We start from the raw sequence: 23,685 nt of genomic DNA on the forward strand, positions 1-23,685 counted from the left end.
TTATAAAACAGAATCAAAAGAATGAAAATATAGAAGACAACATGAAATGTCTCATCGGAAAAACTACTGACCTGCAAAATTGATCCAGGAGAAATAATTTAAAAATTGGTAGACTGCCTGAAAGTCATGATCAAAAAAAGAGCCTAGTCATCATCTTTTAAGAAATTATCAAGGAAAACTGCCTGATATTCTAGAACCAAAGGGTAACATAGAAATTGAAAGAATCCACTGATTGCCTCCTGAAAGAGATCCCAAAAGGAAAACTCCTAGGAATGTTGTAGCCAAATTCCAGAGTTCCTAGGTCTAGGAGAAAATATTGCAAGTAGCCAGAAAGAAACAATTTGAGTATTGTAGAAATACAATAAGGCTAACACAAGGTCTAGCAGTTTCAACAGTAAGGGATCAGAAGGTTTGAGATATGATATTCTGGAGGTTAGAGGAGCTAGGATTAAAACCAAGAATGACTTACCCAGCAAAACTGAATATAATACTTCAGGAGAAAAAAATTAATATTCAATGAAATAGAGGACTTTTTTAGGCATTCTTGATGAAAAGACCAGAGCCGAATTGAAAATCTGATTTTCAAATACAAGAATCAAGAGAAGCATGAAAAGGTAAAGGGGAAAGAAAAATCACAAGGGACTTATTAAAGTTGAAGTGTTTGCATTCCTACATGGAAAGATGATATTTGTAACTCATGAGACCTTTTCAGTATTAGGGTAGTTGGAGGGAATGCACACACACATACACACACACAGAGTCACACACACACACACACACACACACAGGCAGAGAGCACAGGGTAAATTGAATATGAAGGGATGATATCTAAAAAATAAAGTTAAGAATGAGAGAGGAATATATTGGGAGAAGGAGAAAGGGAGAGATAGAATGAGTTAATTAACTCACATAAAAGAGGCAAGAAAAATCTTTGTACAGTGATCTTTTTGGCTGTTAAATGCTTCCATATCCATAATTGAAAAAGATCTTTTTTTTTCCCTTATATCTCCATTTTGTTTATTCATTTATTTTTTATCTAAGGCATGTATCCATTTAAAGCGTATCTCTGTTTATGGTGTGAGAGATTGGATCTATACCTAATTTCAAGCAGACATTTCCCCCCGCACTTTTCCAACCAGTTTTTGTCTGATAGTGAGTCCTTACTCCAGGAGTTAGGATCTTTATTGACCTTATTATTTTCTACTATTTTCATTTACTTCTCCATGTTCTATACATAATCTATTTCATAGATAAAACTTCTCCACTAAATAGTTTTGATGATTACCATTTTTATGTACAGTTTAACGTCTGGTATATTTCCACTTTTTATCATTATTTTGCATTAAACTCTTGATCTTTTGTTTCTCCAGATGAAATTTATTGTTTTTTTCTATCTCTACAAGGAGATAAATAAGTTTGCTGGGTTTGGCACTGAATAAGTATGGCATTGAAAAGTAATATAGGCAATATGTTTTCATAAATATATATATATTTTAAAGCAATTGGGGTTAAGTAACTTGCTCAAGGTTACACGGACAGTTATTTCTGGGTGTGGTGTTAAGTATCTCAGCCCAGATTCGATCCCAGGTCATCCTGACTTTGGGGCCGGTGCTCTTATTCACTGCACCACCTGGCCGCCCTTAAGCAACTGGGATTAAATAACTTGCTCAAGGTTACACAGCCAGGTGTTTCTGGATGGGTGCTAAGTGTCTGAGCCCGGATTCGATCCCAGGTCATCCTGACTCTGGGGCCGGTGCTCTTACTCAGTGTGCTATCTGGCCACCCCTCATAAAAATATTTAATATTCTCTTTTAAACATTGCTTCTATTTCCCCCTTTATCTCTCCTCCTAGATATCTTTATAACAAAGAACTTTTTAAAGGGAAGAAATAACAAGAGGAGTAAAAGAAAAAGTTAACAAAACTGATTCATGTGTCAAAAAATTGACAATATATACAATGGTTCATATTCACAGAACCAGCACACCTTCTTTCCCACCCTGCAACTCTGTAAAGAAATGGATAAGGGTTTTCTTGTTATATCTCTTCTCTGGGGCCAACACGAAACTTTGAAACTTGCTTATGTACAGCAATTCTTTCTTTTTCTTTTTCTTTATTTTTTTTTTTTATTAAGCAATCAGGGTTAAGTAAGTTGCTCAAGGTTACACGGCCAGTTATTTCTGGGTGTGGTGCTGAGTATCTGAGCCCGGATTTGATCCAGGTCATCCCGACACTGGAGCCGGTGCTCTTGCTCGCTGAGCCACCTGGCCGCCCCTAAGCAATTGGGGTTAAGTAACTTGCTCAAGGTTACACGGCCAGGTGTTTCTGGGTGGGTGCTAAGTGTCTGAGCCCGGGATTCGATCTCCAGGTCGTTCTGACACTGGAGCCGGTGCTCTTACTTGCTGTGCTAGCTGGCCGCTCCGTACAGCTATTCTTTCTTCTTAAGATTATAATAAATTCAGCACATAACTTTCACATCTGTTCTGCTTGTCTGATTCCTTCTGCTTTCTACATTCATTTTGAGTTTTTTGTGTTAATTTTCAATTAACTATGTACAATTTTACATTTTTAGTTCCACTTTATATTCTTGTAGTCATTGTATATCTATTCTTTCTTGGCTCTGCTTACTTCACTTTGCCTCAGTTCATATGTCTTTCCATGCTTCTCCGTGTTTTTCACATTTGTCATTTCTTACAGCATAGTAATATTCCATTAATTCATGTACCACAATTTGTTTACTCATTCCCCAACAGCTATCTACTTTATTTTCAGTGCTTTACTGCCACATAAAGTGCCACTCTAAATATTTCAGTGTATATGGAGACTTACTTTATCAGTGCTGTCCTGGAGTCAGGAAGACCTAAGCATAAAATCAGATTCAGATGCTTATTAATTGTGTGATGGTGGCCAGTCACTCGATCTCTGTTTGCCTCTGTTTTCTCATTTATAAAATGGGAATGATAATAGAACCTATCTCCTAGGGTTGTTATGAGAATCAAATGAGATAATAATTATAAAGTGATTAGCACAATGCCTGACATATTGTAAGTACTGCATATATGTAGTATGCATATATGGAGCCTATGCATAACTAGAATATCTAACTTTAAACATGTGGACATTTTAGAATGTCATTTCCTTTGTAATAATGACCAAGTTCAAGGTTGAGAAGAGTTGAGAAAATGCCCTTCAGTCTATTCTTTACAGAGGACGATGGGTATAGAATATTGCAGATATCATGAGCAGAGTTAGTTGATTTTGTCAAACTTCTTTTCCCCTCTTCATTTTTTATTCACTGTTACAAGGTGTGTTTCACACTGGATAAGGGAGGGGGAATGATATTTGAAAATAGAGCTAGTGGAGAAGCAAAAGATATCAATAAAAATAGGGTTTAAAGCCAGCAAAACACGTGTCCTTTTTAAAGATCACCATGTCATAATCTTGGTTTCACTTGTATTTTTCAGTTGGGCAACAAGTGCTGAAGAGAGAGAACCATGAGTTAGAATTGCCGGGAGGAAAAAAGTTGAAGCTCACTGTCAGATTGCCTACAGCAAAGGATGTGGATGAAGGCAAAGAAGAAGAAACCCCAACGGAAGTAAATATATCTTACATGTGATCAAAAAGGAAGAGGCATATTTTTTCAGGCATCTGGGCAGGGATTCATTATCTGGAAGCAGGAGAACAATGAAAGAGAGAAACGAGAATTCTTGGCCATGTTGAAAAAAGCGAGTGCTTATAGAGGTTAAGAAACTAAAACAAGGTTGTAGAGGGAATAGAAAACTAAGACCAGCACATTCCTGGGTCCTTCTTGGCCTCCTAGAATCCCTGTCTTCCTTCAAGATATAGCTCAGGTGCCACTCCCACTCTCCTCCCCCCAGGTATTAGATGCCCTTACCTCTTAAAATCACTTTGTTTTATTTAGTATACATTTTGTATTTACTTATTTCTCTTTTATCCTCCAAGGACAATATAAGTTTGATGGTAGGAACATTTTCCTCTTTGTATACTGAATACCTAGATACCTTACAGAAAATAGGTGCCTAATACATGCTTGTTGAATTGAAGGAGCTCTGAGTGGGATAAATGTATTTAGAGAAAGAAAAAAGCAATGAATATCTTAATTTTCAAACTTAGAACATGTATGGAGAACTCGCTATGGAGAATTCGGTTCAATTCAATTTTTAAAATATTTCATTTCCTCATCTTGCCAGTTCTAATTCCTGAATTAGAGCTTACTGCCAGTTCCACTCCATTGTAGGCTTTTGGGTAATGTGGTCTTTTCTGCTTGGTCTTCTAGGTCACTTGGGTTTTTATATTCATGTCCACTTCCTGGAGGCTGACCCTCTCCTCAAATAAAAAAAAAACAAGCATTTATTTTTCTTTCTTTTCTCTTCCCCATTAAAAAAGAAAAGCAAGACACTTGTAAAAATATTAATAAACAAGCAAAACAAATTCCCATGACAGTCAAGATGGCTGAGTAAGGAAAGCATAGTCAGTAAGACCTGAGTTCAAATCCAGCCTGACACTTGCTGGCTGGACAAGTCACTTAACCTCTTTGAATTTTTGGCTTCCATATTCCTGAGACTTTTCCTTTTGAGTTTTCTTCAATGACATTATGGGTGGATTCTTTTCCATCTTTATTTAGACTTCTTGTTCTATAGATTTGGGGCAGTTTTCACATAAATGAAATTTATTGGGAAAATTATTTCCAGACATTTTATTTTTATTATCATGTGGAAAGTCAAAAGATTTCTAAATTATTTCTCCTTGACCTGTTTTCTAGTTCCATTTTTTTTATGTTGGGCATCATAACTTTTCAATTTTTTCAGTATTTTGACTTTGTTTTAATCTAGGCATCATGTCAATATTGCCTTCTGTTTCATCTATTCTAGGTTTCATAATAATAAAAGCTAACATTTATTTAGCACTTACTATGTACCAGGGACTGTGCTAAAACACTTTAAAATAATTATCTCATTTAATCCTCACAACAACCCTGGAAGGTAGGGGCTACTATTATCCCCATTTTCCACATAAGGAAACTGAGGCTTGCCGAGCTAAAGTGACTCACCCAGCTAGAAAGTGTCTGAATTCAGATCTTCCTAATTCCAGGTCCAGCCCTCTCTCCACTGTGCTACCAACTGTTATTTAGAGAAGACTTACTACTTCCCTTTCCAGTTTTTTCTTTCAGAGCCTTAAAAATATTTTAAAAATCACCCCCTGCTTCATTTCTGTTAGGTATTTACGTAGTTAGTCTTTGAGAAGAATTTTTTTTTTTCATTTGAGTCTCTGCTGGTGGCTGTTTTAAAGTTACTCCCTCCTTTTGGGAGGGAATCTTTAAGTTTGCAATAATTTTTATATTGGTAATATTTTATATTTGATTTACTCATCTTGCCAGTTCTAATTCGTAAATTACAGCTTACTGCCAGCTCCATTTCATTGTTGGCTTTTGGGTGATGTGGCCTTTTCTGCTTGGTCTTCCTTTAGGTCACCTGGGTTTTTATATTCATCTCTACTTCCTGGAGGCTGACCCTCTCCTCAACCCCTCCCTGGATCTTTCAGATTCACAACATTGGATATTTAGGGTTATTTCTGGCTCCTCAGATTTGTCCACTCCAGGGCATTCTTGGGGAACCCTTTATTCTTGCTGCCTCTAGTCTTAAAACTTGGTAGGCTGTGTGTGCCTCTGGCCCATAACTGGGCACAAAGGCTTTGCTGGAGGTCATTTTTCTTATTGCCATTGGATTCCGATTGACACAACATTCAGCTCTGGTGAGGAAAAAGTTATTTACTATAGTTTTCATTGGATTTTTTTTGTAGTTTATATTTTTTAATTTTTTTGGTTTACATCATTCATTTCCACACAATTTTGAGTTACAAATTTTCTCCCCATTTTCCCCTACCCACCACCCCAAAACAATGATCCCACTGAATATCCCTTCCCTGAATCTGCTCTCTCCTATATCTTCCCCCATCCCCCTCCGACTTTCTAGTAGTGCTCTATGTCCCAGTGCCTGTATACCTTATTTCTCAGTTACATGTAAAATAAATAACAATAATAATACATATTTTTTAAACATTTGATTTTAAAATTTTGAATTCCAGATTCTTTCCCTACCTCCCTCATCACCCACCCTTACTGGGAAGATAAGCAATTCAATATAGGTTATATAGGTGCAGCTATACAAACCATTTCCATAGTGGATATATTGTGAAAGACTGACTATATTTCCCTCCATCCCATCCCACCCCACACTTGTTCTATTCTCTACTTTGATCCTGTCCCTTTTCAAAAGTAGTTGCTTCCAACTTCCCTCCCCCCCAGCCTACCTTCCCTTCCATCATCCCCTTTCTCATCCCTTCCCCCCTACTCTCTTGTAGGGTGAGATACTCTATTTAGTGTTTATGTCATTCCCTCCTTAAGCCAAATTCATTGAGAATAAGGTTCACTCATTCCCTTTTGCCTTCCTATTCTTCCCCTCCATTGTAACAGTTTTCCCTTGCCTCTTCTATATGAGATGATTTACCCCATTCTATCTCTCCCCAGCTCCTCTCATTATATTCCTCTCTCACCTCTTAATTTCACCGTTAAGTATCATCCCTTCCTATTCAACTGGTCCTGTGCCCTCTGTCTATGTATACCTGTACACATATATACACATGCTCACATATGTATTCATATGCCCATATACCCTCCTATATAGACATATGTATGTATACATATATACACACATACATACACACATATACATTTGTATTCCCTTCAACTATTCTCATACTGAGAAGTGTTTCATAAATGACAATTATCATTTTTCTGTGTAGGAATGTAAATAGTTCAACTTTGATAAGTTCCTTATGATTTCTTTTCCCTGTTTACCTTCTCTTGCTTCTTGTATCTGAATGTCAAATTTTCTATTCAAATCTGTTTTTTTCATCAAGAATGCTTGAAAGTCCTCTATTCCATTGAATGACCATATTTTCTCTTGAAACATGATGCTCATTTTTGCTGGATAGGTGATTCTTGGTTTTAATCCCTGCTCCTTTGACCTTTGGAATATCATATTCCAAGCCCTTTGATCCCTTAGTGTAGAAGCTTCCAGATCCTGTGTTATCCTGATTGTGTTTCCACGGTATTCAAATTTTTTCTTCCTGGCTGCTTGTAATATTTTCTCCTTGATCTGGGAAATCCGGAACCTGGATATAATGTAATATTATTATATTATATAATTACATTATAAATATATAATAATAAAATATAATAATAAATTAATAAAATAAAATAAATATATACTATACTATACTATAATATACTATAATTAATATAATATAATATAAAATTTTGAGCTTTTTACCACAGAAGAACTCTGCTACCAGAGGGGGGGACCTTTGTCCTAATTGCTGGGGTTTTCCCAGCTGCTGGAGGTATTAGTTGGGTTCCTTCTCTGAAGCCTCTGCATGCTCTGGCAAACTGGTCATGCCCTCCAGGACCTCCAACCTAGACAGCAATCCAGACCCAAGCAGGTTAAAACAAGAGTGATTATGCCTCAAACTGGTTGCTTGGTCCCCCTACAATCTGCAGACCAGGATTTCTGAAGCAGCCATGTGGTGACTGCTGCCTGGCCACAGCACCTCAGCTGCTTCTCCCTCCAGGAGGTAAAGGCCTAACTGCACTCCCGAACTCCTGGTTCACAAAGTCCACACTGCACTGACCTCTTACTTTGTCCTTAGCATCTATGGGTCGATAATTCTGAACCACCACAGCTGCTGGTGATCTGAAGTCCCTCCAGCTGGAGGTTGGTTGTGGCCTCCCTGAGGCTAAAACCTCTGGCTGGTGCGGGGCTGGGCTCAACTTCCAGAGTGCTGCACTGGCCACTTCCTTCCGGCCTGTTGGGCTGTCCTCAGCAGGAGATTAGCTTTTCTTTGTCATTTTGTGGGTTCTGTAGCTCCAAAGTTTGTTCAGAGTCACTTTTTACATGAATTGGAAGAGGTGGAAGTAGGAGACCCGCAGAAGTCCTGTTTCTACTCAGCCATATTGACTCCGCCCCCCCATCCCACCCCAAATCTCTCATTGGATTTTAAAAATCACTCTTCAGTCTCTTGAGATCTTCAGGGTTTTGTTGAAGTACAGTAATGTGGGAACTAGGTTGTCTAACTCTTTCAATGAGCCATCTTAGCAGGAAGCCTCACCTAGAGTATGAAGGACCATGTCATGCCCACACCTCTCCTGTATTTCTCTGTCTAGTCCCTACTCCTGTTTCCTTTGCTCAGCCTAGTAGACTGTTTCTTTACCTTCTCTTCTGATAACTTTGCTAAGAATACTTATCACTTTGTGAAACTCTCTCTTTAAATATGGGCTCCAGAAGTGAACACAGTTCTTTCAGGTGTAAGCTGATCAGGGAATAGGTACAGTAGGATTTTTGTCTTTCTTGCATTATAAATTTGTTGATCTTAGGTAACTACGGAATAGAGTATAGTTATTTTGTGTAGGTATTCTAGGCTGATCCCAAACATGTCTCATATGTGTAAAGGAATTCTACTTAATGCTTGTTTTTTATTTGGTCTTAGGAATCCAAGATCAAAGACAGACCCCAAGAACAAGGTAATATCCTGATTAATCTGATGTACATGCAGGAAGTAAATTGTTTTTCCTCATTAAATGTCAGCATTGCTTTACCTGATTTTCAGTAGTCTTGTACATGAATGACTTAGGATTTCAAGGCAAGAATGGTGAGAACCAGCAAACAAATCTGAATGTGTTCATTTCAATCCAATTTTCTACTTCATAATTCCACATTAAACCATCCTTCCTCCCAACTGTGTTTCTCTTTCTTTCCCTGAGAAGATCTGGATGTTGGGGTTTCTCTTTCCTTTTTCACAATTAGCTACGGTTTGTGGATGAAGTCCAGCTATTGGGTTTTTTAATTGAGTTTCTCCTCCTACTGGGCACAAGGAGAACTCCCATTGATGGGAAATTTAAAACAATCTAAAGCAAATATTTGACTGAGAGATTGTTGGATTTTCTGAGCAAGCTCATTTCTCTTTTTAGTTACAGGGAACATCTGTTTTCATCTGGTTTACTCAATATATTAGAAAGTGATATAAAGAGAGGCATGCATTATAACCTCTCACTCTGGCAAGACTGCTTGTGATCCCCATTATGGATGTTTTTGTGTCCTTAAAACTAGATGTATCAGAAGACCAGGACACAAAACTCCCAATGGACAGAAGATTGGATGAGACAGAGGATGTGTCCAAAGGCTCTGAAAATGTTCCCTCTTTGGTTGCACTCAAAAATCTCCAAGATCTAGAGAACGAGTATCTCCTAATTTTGCTGGTGGAGAACATTAGTGGTCTGTCAAAAACCGAAGGAGATTTTGAAGTAGAAGTCATACCAGAAGCACAAACTGCTGTGTTTACCTTCCTGAAACACATTGGTAAGACTGAATAAAAAATAGAAAATATTCATCCGCCAATAGTCTCTGTGTTATGCCTTAAAATTCTGATTAGTGAAAAAGTGGGCCATCCTTGAAATGCCCTTTCTGGCCATATCTAGTATTCTTTCTGTCCGTCAATAAGAGAAAACTTTGAAACCTTGGGTAACTAGGTGGTAATAGTGGACAGAATGGGGGATTTGGACTCAGGAAGGCCTGAGTTCAAATCCTATCTTGGATACTAGTTTTGCAATCCTGGGCACATCACTTATTGTCTTTGAGACTTACTTTCTTTGTGAAATGTGAGGGTTGGACTTGATGGCATCTAAGGCCTGTTCCAACTTTAAATCAACGATCCTAAGAAATGTTATTGCATTTATCAGCATGGTAGAAAGTTACATTATTTTGACTCCAAAGTTTGGGTGTGTTTTAATAGGAAATGGGACTTTATCATTATGAGCTCTATGTGTATGTGTGGAATGATAGTAGCTGATCTTTATGTAATTTTTGAAGATTTGAAAAGAACTTTATTTACATCAGTTCACTTGAACCTCACACAGTGAAGAAAATTCTGCATTTATTTTTATTCCCATTTTACAGATAAGGAAAGTAAGGTTTTCAAAGAGGCTTATGTAAGTTGGCTGGGGTCAAGCAGCTAGTGTCCAGGAATGTATTTGAACTTGGATCTTAAGTCCAAGTCTAACATTCTACTTTCTTTACCACAATATAAGTGTGAAGGAGTGTTCTGTGCAAAGTACAATGGAGGTAAAAGAAACTACTTTTAGAAGCATAAAAAACTTGATAGAGGAAGTGAACCCTAAGCCCAGAATCTGAGCTTCCCAGCATGTGAAACTAGTTGGAGGAAGAAAGATCTAAGGTAAGTTAGTGATATCTCTAAATTGAAGGGCTCTAGTATAGATAGCTCAGGGCAGCTAGGTGGTATGGGTGGTACAGTATGGAGCTTAGAAACAGGAAGACTTATCTTTCTGAGTTCAGCTCTGACCTCAGACACTCACTAGTTGTGTGACCTGGGTAAGTCATTTAACCTTGTTCACCTTGGTTTTCTCATCTGTCTAAAAAAATGAGCTAGGGAAGGAAATGTCAAACCACTTTAGCACCTTCAGTGACCCCCAACCTCCAACCAATAAAAGGAATCTCAATGAGGTTCTGAAGAGACCAACATAACTGAAATAATTGAAGATTAACAACAAAACAAAATCATCCTGTTTATGTCCCGATTTAAACTCTATTTTTCTCAGTTTATCTTTACAGCTTTAGCTTATCACTTCACTTTGCATACTACATCTTCTAGCCAAAGCAGACCATTCTCTGTCCCTGTCCTCATCCCACCCACTTCTGCCTCAGTATCTCTGCCCTGGTCTTCCTCATCTTGGCATGGATACTTTCCTTCTAGCTATTTTTTGAACTCTCTCCCTTTCCTTAAGACCCCGCTGAGGGGCTACTTTCACCATGAAGCTTTGCCTGACTCACTCAGCTGAAAAGCTTCTCTTCCTCTTACTACTTCTCATAGCACTAATCCCACTCTGCCATTGTATAGCTACTTAGGTAGTATATAATTGTCTATTTATATTTATATAATAGCACATTTTCCTGCCTTGAAATCAGTATCTGTTTCCTTTCTATCATCATATGCCTCTAGCACCCAGCACAGTACTATACCATAATGAGTATTTTTCTTCAATTTATTGAATTGAATAGTAACTTAGTTAATATTCAATAAATAGTTATGGTTGAACTGGATAGTAACTGGTAGAGGGTCAATGGGTGATCTCTGTCAGAAGAATTCCACTCTGCTTAACCAGAAGGAGCTTCCAAGTACAACACTGGCATAGAATTGTGCACCTTCCAAACCTGGGATTGTATCCTACAGGATTTGTTGGGATTGTGAATTCTCACCTAGGGATCTTTCCTTTGGCCATTCTACATGAATTTTTAAATTAGTTTTCTTCCTCGATGAAAAGTTCAATAATACACTAATGATCACTTTGTTTTTCTTCATAGATGCAAAGATGTTCATTGATCGTTGTTCTCAAAACCGAATAGTCCAAGAGAGAAAGATTTTGGTAGCACCTCTGGAAGAGACAAGAACCATCCTGGTGGAAAACCTGCCCCCTGATGTTAATGAAAATTATGTAACTCTTTTCTTTGAGAACCCCAATAATGGAGGGGGAGCAATAACCACAGTCCAGTGTTTCCCGAAGGACAATTCGGCTCTGATTGAGTTTTCTGATTGCCAAGGTAATAATATCTATTGTTAGCTTAATCCTGGTTTTTCCCCCCAATCTATTGGCATCCACTTGATTGTAACCACACTGAAATTTATATAATGCTTTCAAGTTTGCAAAGCACATTATGTACTTTATCTGAGCCTCACAGCAACCTTGTGAGATTTGTACTACAAGTATTTTAAAGATGAGGAAACAGGTTCATAGAGTTTACCTTGCCTATAGCCATATAGTTAGTATGTGTTCAAAGGCAGGATTTGGATCTAGCTCTGACTCTGACTGGCCCTCTATCTACTAAGGTATGCTTAGAGGTATTAATATGCTCATTTAACAGAAGTGACAACTGCCACTGTTTTGGGGCTACAAAAAGAGCCAAAAGATAGTCCCTGTATTCAAGGAGTTTATAAAATAAATGGGAATACAACATGCAAATAAATACAAGATGATCTATATATAAGATAAATAGCAAATTATTAACAGACAGAAGGGACTGGAATTAAGAGGAGATGTGGAAGGCTTCCAGTAAAAGAAGAGATTTTAGGTGGGACTTAAAGGAAACCAAAGAAGCTGGTATGTAGGAATAAGGAGAGAGAGCATTCCAGGCAAGGGGGACAGTCAGAGAAAAGGCCAGGAGGTGAGGAATGGCATGTCTTGTAGAACATCCAGTACATGGTGGAGAATAGGGTCTAAGAAGACTGTGATGGTGTGAAGGGGCTGGGTCATGAAAGACTTTGAATGCCAAATAGATGATTTTGTGTTGTTTCTAAAGGCAATAGGGAGCCATTGGACATTATGGAGTATGGTGGGAGGAATAACATGATCAGAACCACACTTTAGGAAAAGCACTTTAGTGCCTGAATGGAGTATAGATTGGAGTCAGGATAGAGTCGAGGCAGGCAGACCCACCAGCAGGCTATTGCCAAGTTCAGGTATGAGGTAATGAAGGCCTGCTCCAGAGTGGTGGCAGTGGTAGAGGAGAGAAGGAGTGATATTCAAGAGACATTGCAAAGGAAAAACAACAGGTCTTGGAAACAGCTTGGACTTGGTTGGGTGGGTGAGAGTTAGTGAGAACTACAGGAAGACTCCTAGGTTTTGAGACTGAGGCACAGGGAAGGTGGTGTTGCCCTCTATAGTGTGAGAAGCTAGCAGAGGGGCATGACTGTGGGGGGAGGGAAGGATAATGAGTTTAGTTTGGGACATATTATAAAGTTCAAGATGATTACTGGACTCTCAGTTTGAGATACATGAAAGGCAGTTGGAGACATGAGATAGGAGGGCAACAGAGAGTTTGGGGCAAGATGGGTAGATTTGAGAGTCATCAGCATAGGGATGGCAATTAAATGCATGGGAACTTGTGAGATCATGAAATGAAGTAAATGTTGAGGGAGAAAAGAGAGCTCAGGACAGAGCCCTTTAAGAGGGTGTGATCTGGAAAAGGATCCAGTAAAGGAGACAGAGAAGTGGTCAGATAGAGAGGATGAAAACCAGCCTGAAATGGTGTCCCAAAAACCCAGAGAGAAAAAAGTCTCAAGGAAGAGAGAATAGTTAATAGTGTCAAAGGCTGCAGACAAGTCAAGGAGAATGAGGGTAGAGAAAAGGTCAATGGATTTGGCAACTAAGAGATCATTAGTAACTTTGTAAAGCCATTTTGGTGGAATGATAAGGTCAGAAGCTGAATCCTAAGAGGTTAAGAAGAGAGAGGGAGGAGAGAAAGTGGAAGCAACTATTATAGACAGCCTTTTTGAGGAGTTGTGCTGCAAAGGGCAGAAGAGATATGGGGCAATAGTGGGGAAGGATCAGTTGAGGGGAAACTTTTTTGAGGAAGGAGGAGAAAAAATCATGTTTATAGGCAGTAGGGAGCAAACCAGTAGGCAGGGTGAGACTGAAAAATAAGTAAAAGAATGGGAATGAGAGAGAAGGCAATCTGTCAGAGGAGACAATGAAATGAGATCACTTGAATAAGTAGAGAGGTTAGACTTGAAAAGGAACAAATCTGCTTCATCATGTGAGACAGGGATGAAAGTTTCTGAGTGACAGGAAATGAAGAAAAAGGGAGAAGGGACCCAAATAATTACCAACTGGGGAATTCTTTTTGTGGTTCTAAGGATAGTCAATGACTGCCAGGAAGTAAAATGTGTGGCAGCAGAAAAGCTTCAACATTTTCCATTCATAAAGGTTTTCTGCTCCTATGTCCATATTCACTCAGTCCAGCAGTATTTATTAAGCACCTACTATTTGCCAGGAAGTAAGTGCTGAGGACACAAAGAAAAGAAAAAAATCATTCCCTGCCCTTCAGGAGCTCAACATCTACCTGAGAAGACAGCAAGCACACACAGAGGTGCAAACAAGGCGTATGAAGAATAAATGAGAGCTCACCAAGGAGAGAGGGAGAAAATTTGGAATTCAAAGTTTTATAATAAGTGAATGCTAGAAAAGACAAATTGTTTATAGTTTCCAAGTAGTTATTTTTACTGATTAAAATCTAATTCTCTAGAAATTTAATGGGAATAAAATTGAACATAATCCCTTGATAGAATTCCACTTTAAAATAAATGTTGGGAGAGTATGGCTCATTCTTTCAGTGCAATACCTATATTGCATTAGTGTGTCACTTTAATGAGAGCAATATTTTAGAATAATTACAGTTGTTTCACAATTTCAGTGAATATTAGTTTTCTTCCTACAAAGGAAAATTCTGCCTGAATTAAAATGTAACACAGTTTAATTAAGTTTTTATGAACTTTAAAATAATTTTATTTGTTTCGTATTCTTTTAGTGGTCAAAACCATATTGACAAAGAATCTTCTCTTCAACAACAATTCCATTTCAATGTTCCCATACTACCATTCTTTGGGTACTGCTTTATATGGAAAGGCAAAACAACTAGTGAAGGTGCCAGAGCCCGTAAAAAGACCAATGGAGCCTTATCTATGGAAGTTCTTACAGAAAGATGATCAAGTAATTGCAGAGATAACTAGCACCATGCAGAGTTGCCATTGTGAGCTAACATGGCCTAGATCCGATGGTAAAGAATCAGAAATTATACTCAGTCCTTCAGCCGCCTTAGTCAGTCAAAGAAGAACAGAGAGCAACATAATCAAGACATGGAGTGAGGATGTTTCCATGAGATTCTCTTGCCTAATGTCTGAATTCCAGGTTAGGAAGTATAATGTAGACCCAGTGATGTGGGAAGCCATTAGAGACAGCATAGAAAACAAGAAAATTTTGGCTGAGTTTGATAAGCTTCAGGAGATGGTGATAATAGTAGGGAGACTGGGGGATGTGCAAAGAACTGAACCACAAATGAAGACTCTGATAGAAAGACTAACCCAAAAAATAGAAAGGAAAAAGCAAAGTATAAGTGAGAACTTGTCTGTGTGTCCTGGAAGGTTTTCCATTTTATGCAAGAATCGGCTAGAAGAGTCTCTCCACAAAGAATACCCAGAGCTGGAAGTCAGTTACAATGCCCTCACAAAGAGCATTTGCCTGAGTGGATTGCCTGCAGATGTCTACAAAGCAAAGAGTGAAATTCTGGAGGAGCTACGGAGATTGACTCAGAAATCCCTCCATGTTCCTCCTCAGATCTTTCAGTTTCTGCAGCAAGTAAACTGTGAGACATTCTCTGAATTTCTTTTTGGAGTAGAGAAAATTCCTGCTGCTTATGAGTTAGAGGGTGACACAATTGTGCTGTTTGGCTCCTCTCCCCAAATTCTTTCTGAAGCTGAGAAACATATGAAGAGAGTCTTGAACTTTAAGTGCATTAGTGTGGTAGATAGTAGGATTCTTGGTGATTGTCAGTGGAAAAAACTCATTGGTGATTTAAATAAGAAATACAACTGCTCCTCAAAGACTATAATAATAGAACAGCAGAATTCAGACACCGGTGTTCAGATAATCATTGCTGGTTGTATTAGTCCTGTATATGAAACCTACCAGGAACTTTATGAATTTATAGAAAAAAACAAAAATATACAGGAGTTGGTTGCTGTGAACTCTTTAGCAGTTATCCAGTATATGAAGGAGGAGAAAAAGCAAATCTGGAAAAATCTACAGAAAAAAAATGTGAAGGTTGATTTCAAAACTGTGGCCATCCAAAGAGGCATTTCACTGAGTGGTCCCAAAGAAAAAGTGGTAAGAGGAGTGGCCATGGTTAAACGAGCACTAGATTCAATACATGTTAGAAATTTTAGCATTGATAAGCCAGGGGCTGAAACTTTATTCAAAGACAGGGAGGAGTTTTATAAAATGGAAGTGAAAAGAAGGTATAGTTGTGCAATTTGGCTACAAGAACATGTAGATGAGAGCATTGGGGGATCAATGGGCATTGATGGACAGAAGGTCCATTGCAAGATAACCTTAGAATGTGGCATCTTATTAACTGTTCAGGAAGGTGACTTAACCCAGTTCTCAGCAGATGTGGTGGTAAATGCAGCAAATGAGGACCTAAAGCACTATGGAGGCCTGGCAGCTGCACTCTCTAAAGCAGCAGGCCCAGAGCTACAGAGGGACTGTAACCAGATAATCCAGGAACTGGGTAAGATTCCTCCTGGCAGTGCTGTTGTCTCAGTCGCTGGACAGCTCCCATATAAGCAAGTGATTCATGCTGTTGGCCCCCAGTGGAAGCAAGAACATGCTCACAGATGTGTGCAACTACTGAAAAATGCTATCATAGAGTCTCTTTATCTGGCTGGACTCGATGGGCACACTTCAATAGCCATCCCAAGTTTTAGCTCTGGAGGCTTTGGCTTTCCCTTAAAAGACTGTGCAGAGACCATCATTCAGTCCATTAAGGATAACTTCCAGAACTCGCCAAACAAATGCAGCTTGAAAAAGATTCATCTGGTTGATTCATCTGAGGAGACAGTTCAGGCTCTTTCCAAAGCTGTGAGGACCATCTTTAAAGATGCATTACCTAAGAAGAATTCACTGTCCTCTATACCATTAGAAAACCAGAAAACCACCTTGAGAAAAAGTACTGAACATAGAAATGTGTTGTTCTCCATCCAAACTAGCGAACACCTGAGCATCATCTTGATGAGAGGGGATGTCCAGGATGTGCAGGTGGGTGTTACCATTTACCAAACACCACTGGAGGTTATTTTGAAATTTAAGCAGGCTGATTCCCATGTAACTGGGATCATATGGATTTTCAGCATATGATCTTTGTAAAGTTAATGCCGCTTTAGTCTAAGGTTAAAATTCTACTCCCTTGAATGTGTGGAAGTTGAATTTAAGTCAAATGATCTTCCATGGATTCACTGTTCATGAGTGTCTAAGGAAGATTTGAACCTAACTCTTCCTGTCTACAAATCCAGTGCCAAATTCATTATACTATGCTGTCTCCAAGAAGAATTTTTAGATGATCCAGCATCTGTTCCTTTCAATTGTTGCAACTAGTCAAGATCTGACTTTATCTAGTTCTGTCATTTTTCAGTTGTGTCCAACTATTCATGACCACATTTGGGGTTTTCTTGGCAAAGACACTGGAATGATTTTCTACTTTGTTCTTTAACTCATTTTACAGATGATGAAACTGAGGTCAACAGGGTTAAGTGACTTGACCACGGTCACACAGCTAGAATGTGTCTGAGGCCAAATTTGAACTCTGGAAGATGTCTTCCTGACTCCAAGCCCAGCACTCTATCCACTTTACCACTTAGCTCCCCAGCTTTATCTAGAAAGCAATCTATTCTAGAGTAGAAACACTTTTTTTTTAAAGTCTGGTCATATTTTTGTTATTATTTTTGTTCCATTGTTTCAGTCATATCCAACTCTTCCTAATGCTATTTGGGGTTTTCTTGACAAAGCTACTGGAGTGATTTGCTCTATCCTTCTCCAGTTCATTTTTACAGATTAGAGAACTTGAGGCAAACAGGGTTAAATGTTTTGTCCATGCTCACACAGCTAGTTTCTGAGACTGGATTTGAATTCTGGTCCTCCTGACTCCAGGGTCAGCACTCTATCCACTGTGCTACCTAGCTACTCCACTCATAGTTTTAATTCATCTTTAAAATATTTTTCTTCTTTATTAAGAACTTCATTTAAATGGCAATCAACATAAATATATTGACATACAAAGAGGCACAAAAATTATATATGACAATGTGAACTTCTATTATGTACAGTTTAGCTGGGTTTTTTTAAAGGCACATTACATTTAGCACTATTATAACAAAACTGCCATACTTGTCTCTCTCCCTATCTGAACTTACTTCTGTGTGTTTTTTAAATGTTTCATCAATGCTTTTTTCTTTCTTTCCTCCATTTTTTCATTTTGCATTACTATGCCTGCCCACTACCTTTCTCCAGTAATTCTGGCTTCTGCTTTCTTTATTCTACATAGTTTTTTTTTTTTAATTAAAAAAACCTTTTTTTTTTTTTTTTTTGGCTTTTTGGAGTGGGGAAAGCAGGGCAATTGGGGTTAGGTGACTTGCCCAAGGTCACATGGCTAGTAAGTGTTAAGCATGTGAGTTCAAATTTGAACTCATGTCCTCCTGACTCCAGGGCCACTGCCCTATTCACTGCACCACCTAGTTGCCCTTTCATTCTATATTGTTGATAAAGGTCTACCCATGTTTTTCTTGAGTCACCTCAATGCACAATGGATAGAGCTCTGCATCTGGAGTAAAAATGACCTGAGTTCAAATCTAGCCTCTAGCTCTTACCAGCTGTGTGACCCTAAGCAAGCCACCTAACTGCTATCTGCCTCAGTTTCCTCATCTATAGAGTAGCATCTGCTTCACAGGGCTGTTATGTGGATCATATGAGATAATATTTGTAAATGCTTACATAAATGCTCTCATTTTATTTTTTATTATTATTTTTATTAAGTTGTTTACTTTTAGTTTACAAGATTCAATTCCTTGAGTTTCACATTTTGTCCCCCTCCCTCCTCTCCCCTCCATGGCGGCATACAGTCAAGTATAGGATCTGTAAATACTTTCACATTATACATTAGTCAGCTTATAAAGATGGATTGTATCAGATGGGATGAAAAATGGCAAAGAGGACATAAAACCAAACAAGAAAAGGAAAAAGTTCAGGTAGTTTGCTTCCATCTGGATACAAACTCAGTTCTTTCTAGTTATTTCTCTGGATGTAGACATCTCTCTCCATCATGAGTCTTTTGGGGTTGACTTATAACCCTGGATTGCCGAGAAGAGTCCAGTTTATCAAAGTTAGTCGTCACACATACATTGTGTCTGTAATTGTACAAATTCCTCCTGGCTCTACACTACTCACTCAGCATCAGCTCATATAAGCCTCTCCAGGTAAATATGAAGTCCATCTGCTCCTCGTTTCTTATTGCACAATAGTATTCCATAACATGCGTATACCACAACTTGTTCAGCCATTCCCCAATTGATGGGCACCCCCTTAATTTCCAATTCTTTGCCAAATGCTATTATTTAAAAAATAATTCCCCATTTTCATTGCTTCTCATAGGTCAATAAAATCCTATTATATTCATATTATATTCATAAGGTCCAAAATATTCACATTGATTTCCAGTTTTTTGCTTCCATGAAGAATAATGCTATGATTACTTTGTTCAGTTTAGGATTTCTTTCTATCACTGATCTTCATAAAGTCTGATCCCCACATTATTCTTGCTGTATCAAAGGGTCTGAATGGTTTATTGACTGTTCTCACTTATTTGCAAATTGTTTTGCCATGTGATTGGAAATTTATAACTCTACCAATTTTTCTTATCAGTATACATTGCTTCCCACAGCTCCTCCAACACTAACTTCTTTTTTAAATTAACTTCTCTATAACTGGTATAAAGTATATTTCTTGTTATTAATATAATGGTGCTTTTTCTCATATGGTTGCTCAACATTTGAATTTTTCTTTGGAACACCTCTGTGTTGAGGACTAATTTTTGCTCTTATAAACTATTTTTGGTCAGTTTCCAAAAATTTCTTCCCCAATGCCCATCACTTAATTGGAGGTCCAGACTGTACATTTCATGGATATATAATTTTTCTTTTAGATGCATGTATATCTTCCTATATTTGAAAATAGTTTTGTCAATTACAATATTCTTTCTAATTTGAAAAATTCAAGGTAGGAGGAAAAGAATCCCACTGAGAATTTGGGATATAATAAAGGGAAGAGAAAGCTTGGGAAGACTATTTTGCCCTATCCTCACATTTGCAGTATCTCACTAGATTGCAAACTTATTTGCAGAAAGAGATCAATTAATAAGTAGATGGATGAATGACACATTTTTTGAAAAATAGAAACAGAGGATCTTGATCAGCAGAATGAGCAATTTGCTCTTAAGTAATCTATAGTTGGTCATATAATAAAACATGTATAGTATGCGCTTCTTCCTATTCTAGCTTTCCTTACTTATTATTTACTTTAATTAGCTCCTTTCCAATTTACCCAGTTTTGGAAGTTTGAAAATTATTTTTGATTTTTCCTTCTACCTTGCTTCTGAAATCCAATTAAGCAATAGGTCTAATTGATTCTTCTTTTGACATTCATCATTCCTTTTCCATTTCCACTGCTATTACATGAGATCAAAACATAAATATTCCATGTCTCAATTACTGAAATAATTTCTTTTTCTTGGGGGGGTTGCGGATGAGGCAATATGGATTAAGTGACTCGCCCAGGGTCACACAGCTAGCAAATGTCGTGTCTGAGGCTGGATTTGAACTCAGGTCCTCCTGACTCCAGGGCTGGTGCTCTATCCACTGCACCACCTACTTGCCCCCATTACAATAGCTTCTTAACACTACCATTTTATCAAGAAGAAAAGTTAGGCCTAGAAAAGTTAAGTGATTTGCCCAAGGTTTTGTAAATAGTATAAGAAATAAAGGATTCAAACCCCAGCCCCTCACCTATGTATTCATTTCTCTTGCCTTTTCCCTTCGTATTTGTCTCTCCATAAGTGTCTCTATTTCAAGACCCATCTCAAATCCCACATCCCTTTCAAAGCTGCCTCTGATTATCTAGTTTGAAATGATGGAATGGAAGGGGAAAGCATTTATGTATTTATTTATTTTTTAAAGCAATTGGGGTTAAGTAACTTGCTCAAGGTTACACGGCCAGTTATTTCTGGGTGTGATGCTGAGTATCTGAGCCCGGATTTGATCCCCAGGTCATCCCGACTCTGGGGCTGGTGCTCTTACTCGCTGAGCCACCTGGCCACCCCTAAGCAATTGGGGGTTAAGTAACTTGCTCAAGGTTACACAGCCAGGTGTTTCTGGGTAGATGCTAAATGTCTGAGCCCGGATTCGATCCCCAGGTCATCCTGACACTGGAGCCAGTGCTCTTACTCGCTGTGCTACCTAGCTGCCCCGGAAAGCATTAATTAAAGCACTATATTGGGGTGGCTAGGTGATGCAGTGAGTAAAGCACTGGCGCCGGAGTCGGGAGGACCCAAGTTTGGTTCCAGCCTCAGACACTTAACACCCACACACAAAAAACTAGCTATATAACCATGGGCAAGTTACTTAACCCCAATTGCCCTACACAAAGCAAAAAAAAACAAACCCAAACACTATATGCAAAGCACTATGTTAAATTTTGTGATACAAATAGAAAAATCAAGACACTCTGCTCTCATTGAGGTGACACTCTAACGTGGATGACAACAAATAAAAGAAGGTTCATAGTAAGTTACCATTGTGCTATTTGGTTCATAGCATATTGAAAGGCCAGGTAGTATTTGGGTAGGGAAAGTAGTGGGTTGGGTGACAAGACCCAAAGGACCTCAGGGTGTAATGGTAGAATAGATGGTGCCCTGCCAAGAAGACAGTGGATGCAAAGATTAGATTTGAGATGGGCTCTGGATTATATCAAGCATAGATAAGCACATGGGAATCAGCATCCAGATGACAGTGGGCATCTTGGACTCAGTTGACACTGGACAAAGGGACAATGAGAGTTGGCTGAGGAAGGGAAATGTCATAGGAGACGATGCTACTCTAACTTTCAGTAATCTATTATTGGCCTGTGGGGATCAGGGGAGGAGAAGCTGTGTGACTGAGGACAGTTACTACCTGTGTGACCCTGGGCAGGTTATTTAACCCTTGCCTGCCTCAGTCAGTCCATAAACACTTATTAAGTATTTGCCCTGTGCCAGCTTGAGAAAGGTTTCCTCTAGAAGATAAGATGCCTCCGTTTCCTCAGCTGTAAAATGGGGACAATAATATCATCTATCTCCCAGGATTCCTGTGAAGATCAAGAGAGATAGAATTTGTAAATCACTTAGCACAAAGCCTACCACATAATAGGTGCTTGATAAAGGCTTGTTCCCTTCCTTCTTCACTTCCCCTTGCCACTGGGATGTCTGGTGGAAACAGCTACTGGTTATCTCTATACCAGAGCAATTAGTACTGAAATAATTATTAAGCAATTGAGTTTATAGTGTTCTAAGTCTTTACTTATATGTTGTCTTTAACTTTCATGTAAATATTATATTGTTATTTAATTTTTACATGTACGGCCTAACCCCCCAACTAGATTGTAAGCTTTTGGAATGTAAGAACTATTTCTTTTTTTCTTTTTATTTTTTATACTATTTATTATACCTCTTTGCATCTTTCACATTGCTTTGCACATGAAGATTTATTGATGTGATTTTGTTTTTGTTTTTTGCTTTTTTGTGTGTGATTTTGTTTTTAACAAGGTTTGTTTTTATTTTAGGCGGATATTATTGTAAATTCCATCCATTTGGATCTTCATCTTGGCAAAGGACCACTTTCTCAGGCCTTATTGAGCAAAGCTGGCCCAGAACTCCAGGAAGAATTAAATACATTTGGGAAAACATCAGTGAAAACAGGCGATGTTCTGAAGACAAGAGGCTATAATCTGGGCTGCAGTTTTGTGCTCCATGTGGTGGCTCCTGCCTGGGATGATGGAGCAGGGAATTCCCAAAAGGTAGAGAAATGTTAAGTTCTCAATCATCAAGCACTTATTAAGCACCTACTGTATGCCAGGCATTGTGCTGGATGCTGGGCATATAAAGACAAAAATTAGACAGTCTTTGCCCATACTTAGATCCTATCAGGGGCAAGAAGTATGTACACATGTAAGGAAACATAAAATATATAAAAAGTAAATAGAAAGTATTTATAAAAATTTGGAGAGGAAGGGGCACCAGCAGCTAAGGTCTAAGGGTGACTCACATAGAAGGTGGTATTTGAGCAGAGCTTTGAAGGGAGCTAAGGATTTCTTTTTTTTTTTAAATAAGCAATTGGGGTTAAGTAACTTGCTCAAGGTTACATGGCCAGTTATTTCTGGGTGTGGTGCTAAGTATCTGAGCCCGGATTCGATCCCCAGGTCATCCTGACTCTAGGGCCAGTGCTCTTACTTGCTGAGCCACCTGGCCACCCCTAAGCAATTGGGGTTAAGTAACTTGCTCAAGGTTACACAGCCAGATGTTTCTGGGTGGGTGCTAAGTATCTGAGCCCGGATTTGATCCCAGGTCATCCCTACTCTGGGGCTGGTGCTCTTACTCTCTGTGCTACCTGGCCTCCCTGGAGCTAAGGATTTCTTAAAGTGGAGATGGGTTAAGGGTGTACTCCAGGCATGAGGGGACAACCTGTGCAAAGTCACGGAAGTGGGAGATGTATTGTCATTCACAAGGAACAGACAGTAGTGTGGTTTGACTAGAGAATACATGAAAGGGCATCACCATATGCAATAAGCCTGGAAAGGTAGGCTGCAAATGGTTTGTGAACAGTTTCAATGAAAGCAGAAGAATTGGCAGCTAAGTGGTACAGTGAATATAGAATGTCAGGCCTCAAGTCAGGAAGGTAAGAGTTCTACTTTAATTCTTTCTTTCTTTTTCTTTCCTTTTCTTCCTTCCTTCCTTCCTTCCTTCCTTCCTTCCTTCCTTCCTTCCTTCCTTCCTTCCTTCCTTCCTTCCTTCCTTCCTTCCTTCCTCCCTTCCTCCCTCCCTCCCTCTCTCCCTCTCTCTCTCTCTTTCTCTCTCTCTTTCTCTTTCTTTCTTTCTTTCTTTCTTTCTTTCTTTCTTTCTTTCTTTCTT

General features: G+C 38.7%; 1 protein-coding gene across 1 annotated transcript in view; it reads left to right on the top strand.

Annotated features, from left to right (window-relative positions):
* Positions 1–23,685, top strand: part of LOC138143769 (protein mono-ADP-ribosyltransferase PARP14-like) — a 76,562-nt gene that overhangs the window by 12,208 nt on the left and 40,669 nt on the right. Inside the window, exons 2-7 of the mRNA XM_069065044.1 lie at positions 3,463–3,593; positions 8,564–8,597; positions 9,184–9,432; positions 11,452–11,688; positions 14,452–16,736; positions 22,341–22,574. Of these exons, the coding sequence (XP_068921145.1) occupies positions 3,463–3,593; positions 8,564–8,597; positions 9,184–9,432; positions 11,452–11,688; positions 14,452–16,736; positions 22,341–22,574 (3,170 nt within the window). The remainder of the gene's footprint in view (positions 1–3,462; positions 3,594–8,563; positions 8,598–9,183; positions 9,433–11,451; positions 11,689–14,451; positions 16,737–22,340; positions 22,575–23,685) is intronic.

Source organism: Petaurus breviceps, unplaced genomic scaffold, assembly GCF_028583685.1.
Source record: "Petaurus breviceps papuanus isolate PSGF00001 unplaced genomic scaffold, PetGlider_PUasm1.0 90654, whole genome shotgun sequence".
Lineage (NCBI taxonomy): Eukaryota > Metazoa > Chordata > Mammalia > Diprotodontia > Petauridae > Petaurus > Petaurus breviceps.